The sequence below is a fragment of the Rhipicephalus sanguineus genome, chromosome 11 (genome assembly GCF_013339695.2).
Source record: "Rhipicephalus sanguineus isolate Rsan-2018 chromosome 11, BIME_Rsan_1.4, whole genome shotgun sequence".
NCBI lineage: Eukaryota > Metazoa > Arthropoda > Arachnida > Ixodida > Ixodidae > Rhipicephalus > Rhipicephalus sanguineus.
This window is the reverse complement of record NC_051186.1, coordinates 104658618-104679648: the sequence shown is the minus strand read 5'-3', so window position 1 is coordinate 104679648 and position 21031 is coordinate 104658618. Positions and strand designations below refer to the sequence as shown.

At 46.3% G+C, this 21031-nt stretch overlaps 2 protein-coding genes across 6 annotated transcripts in view; one reads left to right on the top strand and one right to left on the bottom strand.

The window, feature by feature from the left end:
- Positions 1 to 21031, top strand: part of LOC119374527 (JNK1/MAPK8-associated membrane protein) — a 329511-nt gene that overhangs the window by 96432 nt on the left and 212048 nt on the right. The gene's annotated exons all lie outside the window — the stretch shown is intronic.
- The window catches only part of LOC119373237 (striatin-3), a 121632-nt gene that overhangs the window by 52586 nt on the left and 48015 nt on the right, over positions 1 to 21031 (bottom strand). For all 5 annotated transcript variants that reach the window (XM_049410784.1, XM_037643246.2, XM_049410786.1 and 2 more), the window contains exons 2-5: positions 11391 to 11494; positions 6162 to 6244; positions 4917 to 4995; positions 969 to 1178 (exon numbers count right to left, since the gene is read on the bottom strand). In XM_049410784.1, coding sequence (XP_049266741.1) covers positions 969 to 1178; positions 4917 to 4995; positions 6162 to 6244; positions 11391 to 11494 — 476 coding nt within the window. The remainder of the gene's footprint in view (positions 1 to 968; positions 1179 to 4916; positions 4996 to 6161; positions 6245 to 11390; positions 11495 to 21031) is intronic.

Below are 21031 nucleotides of genomic sequence, written 5' to 3'. Positions count from 1 at the left end.
GTGAGATATGGACGCCATCTGGCAATACGTCGGGAAACATGAGTGCTGTGTTGCGGGCTGGTAGTCCCGGCGCAGCAGCAGGCGAAGACCGGCGATGACCAATGCGACCGGCGGGGACGCCAGCCAGCCTGAACACGTGGTTTGGCGCGAAGCGCTGAAGCAGAAGAAACGTCCGCACTCAACGAGTACTCTCCACACACTCTTATTACGCGCGTGAAACACTCGAGTGGTGGTTTGTGGTCACCACCGTTTTCGACATGGCACACGCGCAGTGTGCTACCGTGGCGACTTCCCGTGACGACGCATCTTTTCCGCGTTCGTTATGTCGGCACCGCAGGTCCGCGGACACTAACCGTTCAACATTTCCAAATGTAAGCAGACGCAAACTTACATCCCAGTCGCATGCCTCGATAGTCGGAATCACGTGCCTACCCATTGGTCATGTTTTGCACACGTGCAACCTTTCAAAAATGTTGTTTTAGTTATAGTGCGGTACCGCTTATAGTGCGGATATTCGCGACTCCGGCGACTTACGTTATAAGTGGTCTATGCTGTACCCGCATTCATGGCAAAATGGTGCAAAGCAAAGTGCCACCGCAATGTTTTGCACAGTGGCCGCATCGCCAAATGATTAACATGTGGCATCATAACGACAAGAACTGCCATCGCCGCGATCGTAAGTTGTGGGTACGATCACTACGCGGGAAGAAAAAAAAATGTAATTTTGATGACTGAATTCAGGGATGCCATCATTACGCGAGTACATATGGCATAATCATCTAATCATATTACTGCAGGCAGAGAGCAACTCTCACAGCTAAGTCGTTTTTGGATCGCGGTACATCTGACATCGAACGGCAATACCGCAGCACGAATGGCAAGCGCTGGAGAAACCGCCTATCAGATGCGTCTCAACAAATACACAATAAAAATGCAAGAAGCCACAGCAGATGCCTAGCTCGGCGCACCTCCTTTGCGTGTCCGAAGCACGTTGCTTGATGGGTTCCCCGGGTGCCGTTCCACCGGCGCTGCCACCGTTGACGGCCGGGTGGGCGGCCTTGTCCTCGGGCGCGTTCCCGGAGCCGGCGTTGGTCGCGGGTCCCAGCCCCAGCAGTGTCCGGACCCGCGCCGACCGCACGTCCAGGATGGTGTCCGTGTAGCCAATCTCCTGCAGGTACCTGCCAAGGCACACACATACAGTCGCCGACCGATAAATCGGACACCGATAATTCGGACATGCTCGGTAATGCGGACAGTCGCGTGGCACTGCCGTTGATCCCACAGAAGTAATGTGTAAATGCGACCGATATTTCGGACAGCTGCGAGATCTACGTTCGATAATCCGGACCCTGTCCGAGACTGTCGCGCACGTCGAATCGCCAGCCATTATCTCCTCCAGCACCCGTACCATACAAAGTATGGCCTCAGAGATCAAAACGAAAGCTAATTGCTGATCTATGAGGCTCTATTTCGATCGCTACTTTATGCCTCAGGTTTGTGATTTGAAGTGCCGATCTTGGAGGCACTGGTCAACTGTGGGAAATCCTATCGACATCGCGAGCATCCTACATTCCGGTTCCTGTATCGCTGCGCTGCTATCGCCGCCGTTCTGTCAAATGCGTCTGCGGTAAAGCGTTCTGCGCGCGCGTTCATTTTTATCTTGAGACTTGCTTTATTTTACGCTCTGCTGTCTCAAAAGATCCGAGTTAAATGACGCCAACGGTGCCCTCACAGCCAGCGCCGAAGGCCGCGCCGATGACAACGAAACGCGGCAGATACAGTCAACTGCCGATTTTCCGGACATGCTCGAAAATTCGGACGCTTTCGCGGCACCGTCACCAGCCCCATAGACGTAATGGTCAAGAACGTCGGAAATTTCGAATGCTGAAACTCTTTGGCGTCCGATTTTTCGGACTTTTTGCCCAAATTGCAAGTCCGAAAGGCAATAATGGAAGCTCCCACCTCTGCTGCGTCTATCATCTCGTAGGTTCGAACCAGCGATTTCGCGAGTCGACCTGTTTGCGACAGTAGCAGAGTCCGAAAGTCAGCTTTGTCGCGATGCCGGCGTGTTATGGGGTGAAGCGGACCGGAAATTCAAAGGGGCCGCTATCACGGCGCCGTGCGGCGATGTCTAAATGCACGGAGGCGTGATGGCGGCAGGTGGCAAACGCGCCAGTACGGCTCAATCGCTGACAAGCCTTACGATAAGAATCTTCAGTTAACTGCTCGATAGTGCATGTGGCCTAGCGAAGTTGCATGCGTAGTGCACGCATTCAATAGGCGAGAACCCAAACGCGCCGCGCCGCTATTCATGCTGCCTCTTTGTGCGACCGCTAAGTGCGCCGCACAGACGCGTTGCCTTCACGAACGAAACCAGCTCGCCATCGTACAGCGATCACATCACACTGGCGGAGATACAGGCGGACTTGGTTGCACGTTAGCGGAAGTGCGGGCAGCAACGCATTGACAACTTTTTTCGGCCACCGGGACCCTGAAGTGTCAATAAAAGTATTTTTTTTCTCACGCATTCGTTTTTTCGGACATTCGATAATTCGGACTTATTTACGTTCCCCGTGGAGTCCGAATTATCGGTCGTCGACTGTATATACACTCAAACCTCGATATAACGAACACGGATATAACGAATTATCGGTTATAACGAAGTAAATTAACAATAGTGTTGTCATAGACACAGTGTTACAAATAATGGTTTATAACGAATTTTCAGATGTAACGAAGTTATTTTCGTGGCAGATGTGACTGTTATAATGAGGTTTGAGCGTACATACAAGCTCAGTCTGGCATGGCGGCCATACCACGCACAAACGAACGAGCAGCCCCGACCTCCCTAAACCCCCGTATTCCGAAAGTTCAGAACGTTACGATACTCGGGGACGGCTTAATCTTGGCAGAGGAGCAAAGGCTTCAGAGGCAGGGCTTCTGCGCATTTGTGTTGCTTGCTCGCAACGGTAACCCATTCAGGAAAAAATATACGTAAAAAATGTGAATGGGAGAGAGAAATTTCAATTGTTGGTGTATATTCCAAAATCACGTTTCGAGTATACTTCTCTTGGACAACTAATGGCAAATTTGCGGCCGCACACAGACCAACACACATTGTGACACCGTGCTTGCCCTGCAAAGCAGGCATGCAAAAAACATTGTGCTCTCTTAGAAATGGGGAAAAAAAGAATTCTAAAGTTCACTATAACTTTGTTTTATCTGCAACTTTCACTAATTCTCTTAGCTTAATAATAATAAAAAAAGTTTTTGTTTGAGCAAGGAAATAAAATTAGGTACTATTTCTTGGTGTGCCAGCAGGCATGAATTTGGATTCTGTAGCTTTCACAGCACTTTGAAGAAAAGTTGTCCTCGAGTGTATCAACACTACAGAAGTGCAGTAGTTGGAGGCTTGGGACGATTAAAGATGGTCAAACAAGAAGTGTTGCTGAAGCCAGCATATTCACGAAAGGACTTTGCCACTTTGCCTAAAATTTGGATGCTTAGTGTGCTGTTGATGCATGGAAGGATTCACGGCAGTTTTCAGTTGAGTGAGTTACCTGTCATTATATTTCGCTCTTTTTGATTGCGAGCGTCAGTTGGGGTCAGACGTCAGTTTTCTAATGAACGTATGATCTCGCACAGCCACGGTACAATGTTGCCAGAAGATAACTCGCAAAGAACTTGCGCTTTGCATGCAAGCACAAAGGGGCGCCCTCAGATCTCATAATCTTCGCGCACTGCGGCACGTTCCTTTTCCCGCCAAGACCGAGGGTGGAGAACAGGCAGCCTGGTGGTGTAGCTGTTGGCGGCCAATCTCGTTCCCACCCGAGCCCACTTTTGTACAAGTACTACCCAATTTTGGAGGACAATTTCATTGGGGAAGAAAAAGAAAGAAAGGAAGAAAGAAAGAAATAAAATAAAGCAAGGGAATCGTAGGGAAGCCGAATAGTAAGGCTGCTAGACTCCAAACCCTCAAGTCGAGGCTCGAAGGACCCCGCTAGCGAAGGCAGATTGTAATCACTGGGCAACCACTTTATGTGTTATAATTAGGCTGACTTCAAACAAACACTTGTTTAACCACCATTAATAACAAGTGTACCATAGAATACACTGAAATTTTTAACATCTAATTAGTTTTCTGATAAATCACTCATGCCTTTCCTCTGTTCCAATGGGTGTCTTAAACCCTGCAAAGGTACAAGGTGAAAGCACTGTTCATAAATTCACTGAAAAATTGTGGGTTGGTACACACTTTAAGGACTGAAGAATGACCCTTAAGTGTCTAGCTTTATGTTGTTGTTTTTCCGCATGCATGCATGTGCGTGCATGCAATTAAGAGCTCATCTTTGAAAGTGTGCATACTCAACAAAGTTATTTCCAAAAGAATAGCACAATCTCTTAAAAAAAAAAATCGAGAATCCCATCTTCAACAACACTGAAAAGTAACAGCAATGCCAACACCCAGCCTCACCAAACGGAAAAGCAGAATAATGAGCGGCTTTCACAGAAGTGATCACAACCTTCGCCAACCACCTACACGTTAACCTCTACAACCACTTCTGAAAATATGCCACTGCGACGAGTGTGCGTCACTGTACAGACCTTTCTCAAATTTCTGTCGCTTTTTCTCTTTTTGACAAAAAAAAGAGTGGTGTCAAACAATGTCATTGGAATGTTCAGGTCTGAATTGCTACCTGAACAGGGATTTAGTAAAAGCACAGCCTTTGAAATGTTTCTCCGTTCGTTAGCTAAGGAAACTACCATGCTCCCTCTGGATCCAGAAAAATGTACAAGTTCATTTTAAAACAATGCACCAAAATGTGCAGAATGATGTTCAACACGAGTGCAAGTAAAGCCCCAAATGTACGGACATTTGCACACACAAACACCACCCAATCACGGGTAACACTCACTGTCTTAAAAGCTGGCGCCCTTGCCTCCACGACACATTGCTGTTGCTCGTGATGAACAGCTCGCCATCCATGGGCTCTTCTGCAAATGAAGACCAGATAAGGTCAGTTCACTCCGTTGCCAGGGTAACAAAGCCACCAGCAGTGACGCACAAGGATTTATACAATAAGTATCCAAGCAGCATACTGGTAGGTTGGTTTGTGGCAATTTAACGTCCCTAAGTGATTCCGGCTAAGGGAGATGCCGTACAGAGCTCCGAATAATTTGAACCACTTGGGGTCCTTTTAGTGTGCATCGCACAGTACACAGACCTCTAGCATTTCGCGCCCATCGAAACGTGACCACCGCAGCCGGGATCAAACCCGCATCTTAGCAGCCTAAAACCGCAACCACAAGACCACTGCAGTGGCTCCAAGCACCATATTAGACTAATGCGACTGTTTGGACATGTCGGGATGATTTTAAGCTTCAAGCGCAAAAGTGTGCATTTTAGGGTTCGAGCACATTAACGTGACAGTGCTAAGGTGTAAGGAGCTGGTATTGCAGAAATTCGCTAGTGATGCTGTCTGTGAGCGAAAAATCGTAATGGATGCGAAGAATAAAAGAACAAAAATACGGGTCAGAGAATGCTTGGATTGACACTAAATTTTTTTGGAATGGCGCCTGCAGACAAAGCAAAGTAATAGAGTTTTAAAAAAGGGTGGGGGGGGGGGGTAAATTTGAGGAGGGAATCGAACCCAGGCCTCCCGAGTGCAAGATGAGCACGCTTCCCAAATGTCACAACTGCTCAGTGGCTCAGAGGACAGAACAGACACGATTCGCGCAAGTGGGAGCGCACATCACGTCTCCCCCTAACGTGGAAAATGCTACACTGGACGTAACAACTGTAGCATGTACGGAATGCACCGCCATTGTGCACGTATTTTAGTACTAGTGCAGAAAAGACAGCTTGGAAGGCTTTGCAACGCATCTATTGCGTTTAACTTTTAAAGGTAAAGCTTCAACGTCATCAAATTTTTAAAGGCAAGACTGTCCAATGTACCAATCTGTCAAGTGAGTGGACAGCAGCCCTTTTGTGCAGCAGTGCTGGTGCGCTGCCTGTCCATCCAAGATATGCAAAGGCAGAGGCGAAGATACCCTTTACAGCGAGTCACAGGCTAAGAATTTGGTATAGGCTCCACCTACAAGAGCTCGCTGCACGCACAAATGCACTGCTGTGGCTAAGGTATGGTAGATGCATCAATTACCTTTGTTGACATCGTCGAAGACGGGCGCCTTCAACTCGGCAGGGTTTGGATCCGTGTCGTACTTGAGCTTGTGAGACTTGATCCTGCAAATTGAGGCCATTGCCAGATGTGCATCACGGCACACATACATATGCGCAATTGTGTAGATAGCAGGGTCGGTACTGACCGTGTGCCACATGCAAGGAGGGAGGCAACAAAACCTCAACACTATTCAATGCATAGTTGCCCTGAACAAGATGTGCCACCATTGATTTGCACTGTTAGCGAAAAACTTTCAGAGAGGAAGAGATGCTACCTGTCAAGCAACTCATGCTATCAGCATGTCAAACGACCTGGTATATTCAAAGCTTTGCTGGAAAGCTGGATAACGCCATGCCAACTTAACTGCAACAGCACCTAGGACACAGAATCATGAAAGGAAAAGGCTAAATTTATTTGCAGCCTAGAGCACTTGTGCGACAAATGAAAAAGTGAAGCAAACACTGCATCAGTGTGTGATAATCATGCTGCCCACCTTGATTATAGGCTTAATTATATCGCCACAAAATAACTGGCATAAAGTATTTTGAAGCATTCTTTTTTTTTTGTTCCACAACTAGACCTGGCATGCAATGACCCCTGCTCGGTCTGGCCATGTGAATGTCTAATCCAGCAGTGGTAGTAGTTGTGGACTACAGGATGCCGGACACACTAGCAAATGACAAAACTATGCCATAACGGCAGCTGTTAAACTTCGTTTACACCGTACACACAAAATACACCAAACTTGTATAGGACAGGAAAGAGGCACGTAGCCTTCGTAAGAGCACCTAGCAAGAAGAGATGCAAAGAAGCGATGAAAAGCGTGCTGCATCTCAATGTGGAACAACAACAAGCTCACTGAGCCAGAAAAAGAACAAACTTGGTTGAGTGTGGTCACCATAAATTCGCGCTCACTTCAGGCAAATGGGCATTTGTGGCACTGCCCCTCAGCGTGGAATTAAGGTGCTCAGTGCATTCTTGAAATGAGAAAGTATTCACTTTTTTTTTGTTATTGTTGTTGTGGGCAAACTAGCTGCCACTTCTTGGCTTCTTTGATCCTGTGGTCCAGAAGCTTTTGTGAATGCGGTCGCATTTTGCAGCCCCCTATGGTTTTACACTGCTGCCACCCGATTCGCCTGCTAGACGATGAACAGTCAAAATCCGATACTGCATCCGCATGCAGGCGCAAAGGGGCGTGCCCTCAGATCTCATAATCTTCGCACACTGCGGCACGTTCCTTCTCCCGCCATGACCGAGAGTGGAGAACAAGCGGCCCCGCGACAGCTGTTAGCAGCCAATCTCGTTCCAGCCCCAGCCCACTTTTGTACTAGTACTACCCAATTTTGGAGGACAGTTTAATGGGGGAAGAAAAAAAAAAAAGAAAGGGAATTGTAAGGAAGCCGAATAGCAAGGCTGCTAGACTCCAAACCTCTGGGTCAAGGCTCGAAGGACCCCGCTAGCGAAGGCAGATTGTAATCACTGGGCAACCGCTTTGAGGCCAGCATAACGAGACATATTAAAGGGACACTGACGTGAAACAATGAATCGGTTTAGACTGATAAAATGTACTCTGAGAACTCTGATGTCGTCAATTTCTCCACTACATGTTTATTAACCCTTTGTGCGTCAGCGGGACACGTACCATCACACTTTTCCGTCTGCAGAAAAAAATTTTCTCCCGCATTACCCGTTGCAATTATCGCAACGCTGAGTCACTCATATCTTACTTAAGTCTTTGAAATCTCGAGCAAAATTTTTTTGCCATGCTTTTGAAGGGTGGAAGTAGTGGCACTGAATTCCGATCAATTTTTTAAGATGGCTTCTGAATTTTCCTCTTCTACAAATAGAAAAGAACCTACCAATCAAAATGACGGATAATTTTCTCTTTTTATGGTTTTTTCAGAGAGGCGATTTTAGCTTCCACTCATTACGTGTTTTTGTAAATTTGTGCAATAACTTGACCGACAAATACATTGAAACAGAATCCCCTGCTAAACTACAACGTTCATCACTCAGCGTAACTGTGGATAATGGTGCGTGGAAATGTTTTTCTTGATATCACATGCCTCTTGAAAAGCGGGGACACATTCAGGGACGACCGCTGTGCTCGACAATTCCGACAGCCAAAGACAAGACAGGCAAATGGACAAAAAAAGAAAGTTGGTGCATGCGGTGAAATGAGCTTTACAGAAACAGATCCCAGGGCTATGAAGGTTCACAAGAGGCGTGGGTACAGGTGGTGTTCTACTGCTGGAAAGGAGATTCAGACAAGGTTCCTCTGCACAGGTTGAGAAGTGCTACTCTGTGCCCCTTGCTTCGGCAGTTTCATTCCGAATACCCATTCATGCAATTTCAAGATGGTGCCTTCACGAGTCAGTGGGACATGTGTCCCACTTTTCTTCAGTAAAGTACTGGCTTGATTTTGATGACATTTGTTTTATACCATTTCTTTGTAGTTTATATCCATATACCACAGCCAGTTTTTATATCATCGTGTCAAAAATATAGGAAACCTACAAAGGGTTAATAGACGAGAAAATCAAAGTCAAAGCTTCATTTCAAAATTTCACGCAGAATTTCTCCACGCGTGATGTCACGGATTTCACAGCGCATTTTTCGTATTTTAGAGACACTGGATCAACGAAATTTCTCGACTTGATATGTCAAGTCTACGGTCGAGTTAGTTCCAGAATAGACTATCGTTTGCGTGCAGCACACAGTCTTATTGAAAGATTCTAAAACAATCTGGAAGGTTTGCAGCCACTAGGGCGCAGTTTGCGCAGGGCAGTGGTTATACGTGCAAGACCGGTTACATTAAAAATATGAAAAGAAGTGCACGTGGCAATATCATTACAAGGTAGCAAGTGACTCCCCGTGCCACACGTTTGACTAAGGTCAAAAACCTCGCATTCCCTTCACGTGCAGCCACAAAAGGGGCGCCCTCAGATCTCATAATCTTCGCGCACAGCGGCACATTCCTTTCCCACCAAAACCAAGAGTGGAGAACCAGCAGCCTGGGGATAACAGTTAATTGCCAATCTCATTCGACCCAGCCCATTTTTGAACTAGTAAAACCCAATTTCGTAGGAAAATTATGTTTGGGAAACAAAGAAAAAAAGAAATAAAATAAAAGCAAGCGAACCGTGGCGACACCAAATAGTAAGGCTGCTGGACTCCGAACTTCCAGGTCAAGGCTCGAAGGACCCCGCTAGCGAAGGCAGATTGTAATCACTGGGCAACCCGCTTCGTGGTCAGTCCGAACAGGGAAACAAACACTAACAGGGTATGCAAAAGGCTTCAAAGAAGTAACTGACATCGTTTTAACTAGAATATGCCTGCAAGGTGTTAGAGGCACATGAAGCAAAAACGTTTTGCAAAGTCGAAGATAAGCTACGCTAAAGGACACTGACAGACAAGCCAGTAGCGTGGAGAAGGGGAATAAAATGTGTGCTTTTGCTTAATAAGTGCCCACATAAAAGGTTTAAATTAATGCCATTAAAATGGTTGTTTTTTTACTAAAGTATTTCAAGGAGCTGTCAAATTTTTTAAAAAACTGTAACAATGAAGTTGCACTTTCCAAGGTCTCACTCGTGAATTCAAACAAAGTGCCGAGAAAACAAAACGTCATAGTAGGGAGGGAATGCAACAATAAAGCCTAAAGAAAGTAACCATCTTTCTCTCGCAACAACCTAAATCCTACATGAAAGTATGCAGAAGATTACTGCAAAGGAAGATGCGAGAGGTATCATAAGGGCTACTTTTTTTTTCTCTTTTTTTTACAGTGGAAAAAAATGTTGAAATTATATTCTGCTGAATGAGGTGCTTAAGGTTACTCACGAGGTACACACAAGGTGTTCGCAAGGTATACGCTAATATTAACTAAATTCTTCGCAGCTGAATGAAGGATATGTTTAATAGTTAGAACAAAATACCACCCATTTCTACAAAATGAAGCAAAGCACAAACATCTCCTTTACTAACAAGTTCACCATGAGATTACCTACACTGTGGTAGACTGGTAGAGCCTCTCTATGTGCACAGTAAAAAATTTGCTTCCTGCTAACAAACTATGCTTCACTGGTGAAAACATCTGTGGGTCACTCAGTTAATTCACAGTTTATTTCTGCTCAGTTTACTGTTGATGGTGAATAAGGCAAAACAAAGCTTCCCCAACATCATAACACTAAAAGATTGACCCTTTTCCTACCGTGGAAAATGAAGAAAATTGTACCGAATTTACTGGAAATTTTTTTTCACTCAATTTGTAGAGTTTTTTTGTTTTTTTCTGAACAAAACGACCCCATTATTTCAATTTATTGAGGCTCCTTAATTTCACTAATTGTTCAAAAACGATAGCTCGAAGATGGCTTCAATGCATGGCATTACAATCAAAGATGCCAATACAATGAAAGCCTAGACACATATGGCCCAACATGGACACTGTGGCTATCTAGTGTCAAGAAACACAACGATGACGAGTACAGTCGTGTTTGGTTCCATGTGGGACCAATTTTTGTCAATGATGAGTATAGTCGTCATCAGTCATTTTGGTACAAAATCTGATGATGACTATACTTGTCAATGGGAGGGAAAGGGTTCAAACATGTCAAAACCAATTCAAATAATGTACAGCATCTGCAAAAGTGAAGGAAATGTGCACAGCAAGCTTCAGTGCCTCCCTTTCATGTTCTCTCTCTCACCATTGCTTGCAACACAAACAAGGAGGTACAAAGACGGCAGCGGCCCATATTCACCAACTATGACCTATGCAGCAGCATAAGGACATGGTCATTACATCTACGCCACGCATTTCAACATGCTGTGCCATTTGAAAACATGCGCAATATGTTTGCAACAAAGGGTTGCAAGTTCGTGCAAGCTACACTACCTGATGTGTCGATCTCTGGGTATCTCGGTAGCTCAGGTAGAAATAAAGACTAAACAAGTGTGCAGATGTTAGGTATGAAAACTGTCTACATATCTGCACGTACATAAGCTTGAAAACAACTGCGCACAACAGCTCTTTTAACCTGCCCAGTGCATGCAAGTTTAGCGCAACAGTCCAGGTGGAGAAGTACGAAGTATCAGGTGAGGAAAAAAGAGCGTATGTGTGGTACAGCTTCCTGCGACCACACCAGCCAAGAGAAGGAACAAATCCAAGCACGAACGGTCCAAGGAATCGCACGGGTACTCTCTCGTGCTGCGTACCTTTCCTGCTTGAGCGCAAACTCGAGCATCTTTATCCGCCTGATGAGGTCGTTCTTGAGGTTCTCCTGACCCTTGCGCTCACCCTGTAGAAATGCTATCCTCGCCTGCAACACACAGAAGGGAAGACGCAACCTTTAGAACCACCACAGAGCAATGGAGCGAATGACTTGTAAAAAAAATTGTAATGTCTAAGGCACATTGCAAGAAAGGAAAAAGCATATTTCAAATGAGAGTACAGGCTTTGCTCAGTGTATGGCCTCCTTTCGGAACTGTCGGTGTTTTCAAGTAAAGATTTGAGTTATATTAGGCATTGTTAAACTATTTTAATACATATCCAGCAATATGCACATAAATTTCCCCACGAAAATTGAAAAAGCATTTTACAGTGATGCTACCGAGGACTTCTGATTTGGAGCAATTTTTGGAGCAGCAAAATTTTCGTTTTGGAGCACTTTGGAGCAGCAAAATTTTCATCTTGGAGCACTTTGGAGCAGATAATTTTGCATCTGGGAGCACTCTGGAGCAGCGAATTTTACATCTTGGAGTGCACTACAGAAGCATATTGCAATAACATTCAAGCACCGGAATATTACTATGGGGCTCTTATGAAGGCTAGAAATATTTCGATTCATTGCAAATCTCACGGAAAAAATCATCTCAGGAGAACTCCATACTTCACTCGCTAATGAAAAAATAAGTGCTCATGCAGTTGAGTGTTCTGAATGAACCTCTTCGGCGATTATTTTCGACACTAGCAAATAAACAGAATACCAGATCAATAAAATTGCACTTTATGAAATAACACTCTAAATACATCTATGTGGTTATCAGCAGACATTGTAGACAAACGCCGTAATGTACAGCAGTGCCTCAATGACAAAGAGCCACACTGTCCCTAATGCATTCCCCTAAGAAAACTCCAAGGCGAAACCAGGTTCTTCTCGATCGATGGGTTGATCCTCCCCCTCCTTCTCTGCAAGCTATCTGCACCTCACCTGGTTTTGCGCTAGCTCCATGATCGGCGCACCGATTACGGAAGCAGTGTAAAGTGACGATGTCGTGATGGCGTCATCACGCGACATCACGATATATGACGCCATGATGACATCACAAGTTTTGACGATCTATGACGTGATGATGACGCCATCACATGATGATTATTTATTGCATCAATCGATTGACGCCGCCGACGGTCAATTTTCGTGTTTGATAACGCATCTGATGCTTTCGCATTAATATTGCGTATTGAACGTTAACAACCTGGCCTTACATACCAAACTGTCCTCCACCATGTCACCTCCTTGCCATGCGCAAAACAGCTTCGCTTATCATCCACTTCACAGAATGAAATGGCTCCTCAACTTTTTTAAAATGTTTATTGTGATAACAATTATATGGACGCTCTCCGCGGATTTTTGCCGTCGCCATTGCCGTAATTTTCTGTATAAAGACCAAATTAATAACATCACCACGCGCATTCTAGCCGCGGGTAAAAGCTCGCGAGCGCTGGCGACGAACGCGGCTGAAGCGGAGATTAAGCTAGCCGGCCGTCTGTCTCCGTCGCATGGACAGCGCATGAGATAACATCTTCCCGCGTGCGGGCCTGCCGTCGATTGCTCATCAGAGAGGAAACGCCCCCCCCCCCCCGCCCGTCTTTCGTAAGGAGCAGGAAGAAGTTGGTAGGTATAACGTGGCAGCAGAAAGCACAGGACCGGGTTGATTGGCGAAACATGGTAGAGGCCTTTGCCCTGCAGTGGGCGTAGACAGGCTGATGATGATGAAAGGACTTAAGAAAAACTTGGCAATGGGCTAGTTGGCTAAACATTATCGAAGATTTTTGCGCAAACTTTACAAAAAAGTGACTGGGAACAGAGTAAGAGCCCACAAACGGCACAGATGAGCGCAATATGTGCTGCTCATATGTTCCGTTTGTGTGCTCTTACTCTGTTCCCAGTCACTTTTTTGTAAAGTTTGCGCAAAAATCTTCGATAAGATGAAAGGACGCCAGGGGAGAGGGGGGGGGGGCCGCATCGTTCGAAGGGCGCAGTCGCTTGCGCGCGCGCCATCTCGAGGCATCAGGAGACGGCTCGTAAACTTGCTGTGCTCTCAACGCTTACTTCGTGTTTAGAGAGCTCAGAGCAAGAAAACTCTTCGGTTCCTGGAGCGGCCATATTCCCTTAAACCAGTGTTTTGTTGAGTTACGCGAGATCGAATCCAAAAGAGTTAGCTACTAGCCTTACTTCGTTTAACAATACAGTTTGTTGGTATCGCAATCATTGCTTCGCCCTTAAGCGAAACAGAGTTTTTTTACCCGTCAGCTATTGACCACCGAAAGCGAGGGGCGGACGTGTAACATGGGGTAGCCGCTTCACTGTGGGCCGTCAGCGACTAGCCCGCTACTGGCAGCTGCGTATTTGCGGCTGCTCCGACCAGGATATATGCTTTTATTAATGAGATGACATTTTTAAAAAGCAAGCAAAAAATTCGAATTCGAACCCTAGCACGTAAGCTCGAAAGGGCAGGGCCTTTTAGGGGGTATTTACCGCAGAGTGATTAAACTCGGACGTGCTGGTACAAGCAATTACGAAAAAGGTCTTCCGAATGAAGATCCACGGACAAAGTATATCTGAGGAAAAGTGTGAACGCGTTTCCACCGTTCGCGTGCTCTTCCATAAACGCGAAGCAAGGAAAATTCGATATTGTTCCATATATATACTGCTAGCGATCCCAGATTTCATTCCGCGATGTCCGGAAACAGAAGTGACAGACATTTTATCGGCACACATGTAGTTATTACTGAACATTGCTTTCTTTACGTGCCGTGCGACGCTTGAAACGAGCTATCAGCAGCGCTTCTAGAATAGACGACGTCCGCCGATGAATCGCCGTCGCACTTTCTCGCTACCGAGAGGCCTAGACGTCACGAGCCTCTGTGGAGAGCACGTTTTGCTGTCGAGCCGACTTGCACAATAGAAGCTGCGTCGGCACCGTGCATGGCATCGTGCCTTATTCGGGACGCACGCGCGAGCACAATTCATTCAGCGGAATAATTCTTGGTGCATGGTTGCGACTTTGGCAGCCCCAAGATCAAGCTGCACATGTTCTGACGCGCCGGCCGTGCGATTGCCGGTGATAGACGCCCCCAAACCGGAGACTTTGGCGCAGTTTGGCGCAATTTTCGACGATATTATCAGGATGGCGCAGTAAATACAATTTGGCGCACTTTGGTGCAGTTGGCGCAGGAGTGGAATCACTGATTTTAGCATAAACGGACACAGAGCACCAGATACAACTGGTTGTAGCCACATGGAGTATGTGAAACAGCGCATGGTTACAGAAACAAGAATGTTTACTGAACAGACTGTGCTGGTACTTTTATACTCTGGCGGCCACATGCACCTGCGAATAACCTGCAGGCGCATGCTACATTTGACATGCTTACCATGTATGCACAGGTGATATAGGATACCACACAAACTAATGATGTTTAACGAACTAACCCTCACATGGTTTTTCTTTCACCTACAACACACAATTTCTCGCTTGCTTTTTGTTTCGTACTACAAATTAACTCAGCCCAATGCTTACAGTTGCTCTTTGTATATACAGAAACATCAGAAACAAGGTTTAGCACCATCCATTTGTGTCAGTTTGTGTCCGTACGCACCGGTAACCGAATAAACTTGAAAACAGGGTAGCCCAAAAAAAAAAAAATCATTCTTCCCAGTCAACAACACGTAGCAAATGATGCAAGCCCTACAAGAAGGTGAGAGTTCATGGCTCATAAACAGAACGGCACTCCCAAAGTTTCAAAAAGAGGGGGAGAGAAGTTTCAAGCTTGAGCCCCTTAAAGAGCTTGCCCCCTTCCCTCGCGCACACGAGCAGCCGTGGCCGTGCCGCCTTCCGAGAAGGAGGCAAAGCGAGACGACGGAAGCCTTGAACCGAGCCACGGAGCAGAGCACATGGCGCGGTGCCGTTCAACCCCCTCCGAAAGATTCGGCAGAACGCGTGACAACGCAGTGTTGAAAGAACAAGAAGGCTAAAACGAGAGGCACACTCAATCCATCCTTTGGGCACAGTGCCAGGGAAGCACAAACAAACCCAAGTTAAAAGCAAGACTAAGAGAAAAGATACAGAAGAAAGTGGAGGAGAGTAAAAAATAAAAGAAAAAAGTCGAAAAGGAGGAGTCCTGTCTTTCCGGAGGTGCTCGAGGGAAGGGACCACGTGAGAGTGAGCCCAGCTCGGGGTGCCAACCTTGGCCCGGCCTTTGCGTTCAACCTCTTTGCAACACGACAGCAGAGAGACAAAGTGTCGCGCTCTGCCACGGTCTGCTGACGTTCAGACGTAGGTGTGACGAAAGGGGCAAAATATTTGTCACCGTGACGTCTGCGCAGTTTACGACATTCAAAGGCTGGAGGAAACTAGGGGGATGCAACTGCTGCTGCTGCTGTTCAGTGGCACCTAACCAAGGACCGCTTACTGCTCTGCAGGGTTGGGTTTGGCACAACACGAAACGAGTGGGCAGCCAGTTAACGAAATGCACGAAAGATTCAAAATCTCGCACATGTGGAAAAACAACAGTGTTATCTATGTCCACCATGACACTTCCTTGTGTGTGTGCGTATGTGGCAAGAAAGGTTGTTGCAATGTTAAGAGAATCAAGAAGAAAATATTTTTAAACAAGGCAGTACAAATATGTGTTTGCCTCTGCGCAACTTAGGTGGCAAGCATCGAGAAGTTTTCAACAACTTCAGCTTCAGGTGCTCTGTAAGCACGCTTTCAATTTACCTCCTCTTGTACGTTGGAACAGCCACTACTATATCAAAACAGGGAGGCATCAAACATTTGTTTAGCAACTAATGGTAGCCCCAGCCACTATCTGAACAGTTAGACACGTTACATCCAGCAGTTCTGACCTCACTCCAACTAATCACGTGAACGATTCCTGCCTGTACGCGATATGCTTGCCTACTTACTGATGCATGCGAGCCAGTTATTCGGTAACCAGTACCCCCGACACAAGAAGCTCACAGGAGCTATATTAACAGCTTCCTCTGCCTGCTTCTGGCTTAGTCTAAAGAGGCTGCCAGCAACAGACCATTACTTCCATAATTAAAAAGTTCATCGCTGCATCAAACATTTGTTTAGCAACTAATTGTAGCCCCAGCCACCATCTGAACAGCTAGACATGTTACATCTGGCAGTTTTGACCTCTCTCCAACTAGTCGCATGAACAATTTCTTGGAAACCGGAATTTGGAAACTACATACGGGATACAAGAAATCAATAAGCAAAAAGAACTCACAGCGGCTCATGCTAAGTTTCACTGAACAACGCTGCACTCTAGACAGTTGCAGTGCCCACTATTGGTTTGCCAGTACTGATTAAAGGAGCCTGCAGTACATCAGCTTAACTACAATGCAGGAAAGACAAATGAATAGGCGCTGCCTCTATGCCCTGTGGATAACACAAAGAGTGCTTCGGGTGTCCAACGTTCATAAAATTTAACGAAATATTTTGTCAGAATGCGAAGCACCGATACACACACATGGAGTGCAATCCTTCCGTGTTCCACTAACACGGTGCTCCTGTGCTCGCAAGCATGCTGTTCATTGTCTATATGAACAAACAGGACGGCTTGCCCAGGTATACACATCAGTGATGAGAAATGTGCCACACGCTACTGCATTCAACTCGCCCAATCAAAGCTATTTACAAACACAACCTAAGTGCTTAAAAAGCCTTGTTCTCAGGGGGCCTTGCACAAGTGGGCTACTTTCCAAATTGTACAGCACATTTTCAATGGCAATTCATCAGCCAAGCAAGTGCACTGCTCCAGGTGCAGAGAAAGCTGTGCAGCCTCCAGTGGAACGAACTACTGAGGCTTCTCTCTTTTACTTCACCAGCAAAGTAATTTGCAAGGTCCAACGTGTCAGTTCATTAATTAAAGGGACCCTAAAGACAAATACTAAGTTGACATGGATTGTTGATATAGCATTCCAGAAACCTTATAGTGTGTTTCATACCAAGGAAATGTTTAGCTTGAAAGAAAATCATGTTTTGGTAGCCTGCATAGGGTTAGCACAATTCAAATTGCCCGCCTCCGAGAACAGCCTTCTGACGTAGCATTTGCCACGCCTGCACTGCCCAGTAGCCAGCGCTGTGGCGCAGAGGAGAAAGGGGTTTTAGTGGTGCACTGCTCGGCGGAAAAACTTGCGTCGTTCTCAAGGGTAACGTCAAGATGTTCTTTTTTGCATGAATCAGACTGAGGCGCACAAGTTTAGATTTATTCCGTCTTGTAATGCAATTAAATGTTTTTTTTTTGTCATTAGCAGATTAAGTACATGTGATTTAATTTTACTAACACCCTACTACTTGTCTCACTGATGAACATCCCAAAATTGCATCCTACATTTATCTCAACTTCTTGATTAGCATACCTGCCAACCTCACAGCAAGAAAATTCGGGAGACCGCAGCAGGAGGGGGGGGGGTAGAGTGTTTTTTTTTTCTTTTTACATAGCGGAAATTTTGAGCTGCTTGAACCGAACTTCTTTACGTGTGAAGGCAGTTTCACAGGCGCACGTGGTGCAGAATCCATACTTGTCACCTTTCCGCGTAGTCACAAAGCACGGCAACTCAGCTGTGTATGAGTCCAGAAACACTTGCGCAGTGCCTAGAATGTACTCAGCAGTACTCTACGATATGGTTACAAATTACAATGAAACAGAAGTGCGGTGGCGAGTGCTCTTCCACAGCACCGCCACAGCAGGAAAGGCTGACGTACGTGCATGATTTAAAAAAAAAAGAGAGAAAAAAAAAACGCCTCTGCAGTGGTGGCCACTTTTCGGGAGATTCAAGATGACATTCGTACAATCGGGAGATTAGGTCCAAATTCGGGAGCCTCCCGGATAATTCGGGAGAGTTGGCAGGTATGGATTAGTGAAGTGCTGCTGCACATAATATAAACATTCCAGACGTTCTGAAGCATTTACCTTTCACTCTGACATGAAATGTTAGTTGCCTTTAGTGTCCCTCTATAGCAATGCGGATCGTGTTAGTGACATTAACATGTACATTTTCGCACCGACACCCTGCCACACGTAAAGTTGTTGCAGCAAGTATTGGCTCTCCAACTCCTCCAAGCTTGAGCGTGGCACATCAACTGCAATCGTCAGGCGTACGCAGGCGAGTTTCACAATGCCCACTTCCAACGCACCGGCGGTTGAAGGGTTGTTGGTTGGCTGCTCAACCGAACTACGAAACGCTCCAGAAATGAGACGCACTCGCCACTTTCTCTCTCCCCCTCCCTCCCTCCAATGGGAAAGGGTGCGGCGAATACGTAACAACACGCACGGACGCACAAGCACATACGCGTCGTCAGCCGGGGAACGGTCAATGAAACAAGCGCTAAACCCGCGGTGCAGACCCCCCCTCCCCTTCCCGTATGAGAGGAAACGGGCGAAAGCGGTGTCCTTTATTAAACGGAGACGACCTTGGCGGCACCACAGCCTCTCCCTACCCTCTTCTGCACACATCATCGGCTGCTCTTTCTCGGTCTGATTGCTCACCCTGGGTGGGACCCTGTTTTTTTTTTGGTACACCGTCGAATTTAGTATTTACCCATTGCCGTCCGCCCAGGCTCGTTGTCTAGCGCAGCTCCTCCCCACTCGCCTATCTCGCTACCTCAGCCCGCGGCCCAGCTGGCGGCGCCCGGGCGTCCTCCCGTCGGTTGACCCCAGACCATTCGTAGCGCCAGGATCGCGGTCATTCCCGGCCGCAGCCCCCCGAGCCCCCGCGCCAAAGAAAGCCCGAAGCAACCTGTCGCCGCACAGTACTACTTCCCCTCTCACCACAAACAAAGCAGTTGAGACGCCAATCTCTCTCGACGGCTCGTTCGAACACGAGGCCTCTTTTTAAATGCGAAGTTAATGTCTTAGCCGTAACCTTTCCGCCGGACTCTTGAGGCGTTTTTATTTTATCTATCTATATATTATCTATCTATTTATCTATATTCTATTTTTCTATCTATCCTATTCTATCTACTAAATTAACTCATCTATCTATATCCACTCTATCTTACCTATCTAGCCCGCTTCTACGACCCCCTTTGTTGCTCTTATTGGTGGAGTTCGGTCAGTCGAAGTGCCACGCCCCAAAATTGGGTAGGCCGCACATGACCTTGTACGAAATATAATGACAAGTCATAACATGAAAATCATGACACGCATGTCATGTACAGCATGATTTACGTGCTACGCTCATGGTGCGCTGGCGGCTGTTTCGCTAGTTTGATATACACCAAAATTGGTATCTTGTGACGTGACTGTGTGACGAACATAAATAGCACGAGTTAACATGAAAATCATGACATGCATGTCATGCACAGCATGACTTACGTGTCACGCTCATGGTGCGCTGGCGGCCGTTTCGCTAGCTTATATACACTAAAATTGGTATGGCGTAACATGACTGTATGACGAACATAAATGACAAGTCATAACATGAAAATCATGACACGCATGTCACGTACAGCATGATTTACGTGCTACGCTCATGGTGCGCTGGCGGCCGTTTCGCTAGTTTGATATACACCAAAATTGGTATCTTGCGACGTGACTGTGTGACGAACATAAATAACACGAGTTAACATGAAAATCATGACATGCATGTCATGCACAGCATGACTTACGTGCCACGCTCATGGTGCGCTGGCGGCCGTTTCGCTAGCTTTATATACACCAAAATTGGTATCTTGCGACGTGAACGTGTAACGAACATAAATAACACGAGATAACATAAAAATCATGACACGCATGTCATGTACAGCATGACTTACGTGCCACGCTCATGGGGCGCTGGCGGCGGTTTCGCTAGCTTGACCTACCCCGAGATTGGTATTGCGTGACGTGACTGTGTAACGAACACAAATAAGACGAGTTAACATGAAAATCATGACACGCATGTCATGTACAACATGACTTACGTGCCACGCTCATGGGGAGCTGGCGGCGGTTTCGCTAGATTTATATGCACCAAAATTGTTATCTTGTGACGTGACTGTGTGACGAACATTAAAACACGAGTTAACATGACAATCATGACTCGCATGTCATGCACAGCATGACTTACGTGCCACGCTCATGGGGCCCTGGCGGCGGCTTCGCTAGCTTGATCTACCCCGAAATTGGTATTGCGCGCCGTGACTGTGTAAAGAACATAAATAACATGAGTTAACATGAAAATCATGGCACGCATGTCATGTACAGCATGACTTACGTGCCACGCTCATGGGGCGCTGGCGGCGGTTTCGCTAGATTTATATACACCAAAATTGGTATCTTGTGACGTGACTGTGTACGAACATAAATAACACGAGTTAACATGAAAATCATGACACGCATGTCATGTACAGCATGACTTACGTGCCACGCTCATGGTGCGCTGGCGGCCATTTCGCTAGCTTGCTCTGCCCCGAAAGTAGTATTGCGCGACGTGACTGTGTGACGAACATAAAAACACGAGTTAACATGAAAATCATGACACGCATGTCATGTACAGCATGACTTACGTGCCACGCTCATGGGGTGCTGGCGGCCGTTTCGCTAGCTTGATATACACCAAAATTGGTATCTTGCGACG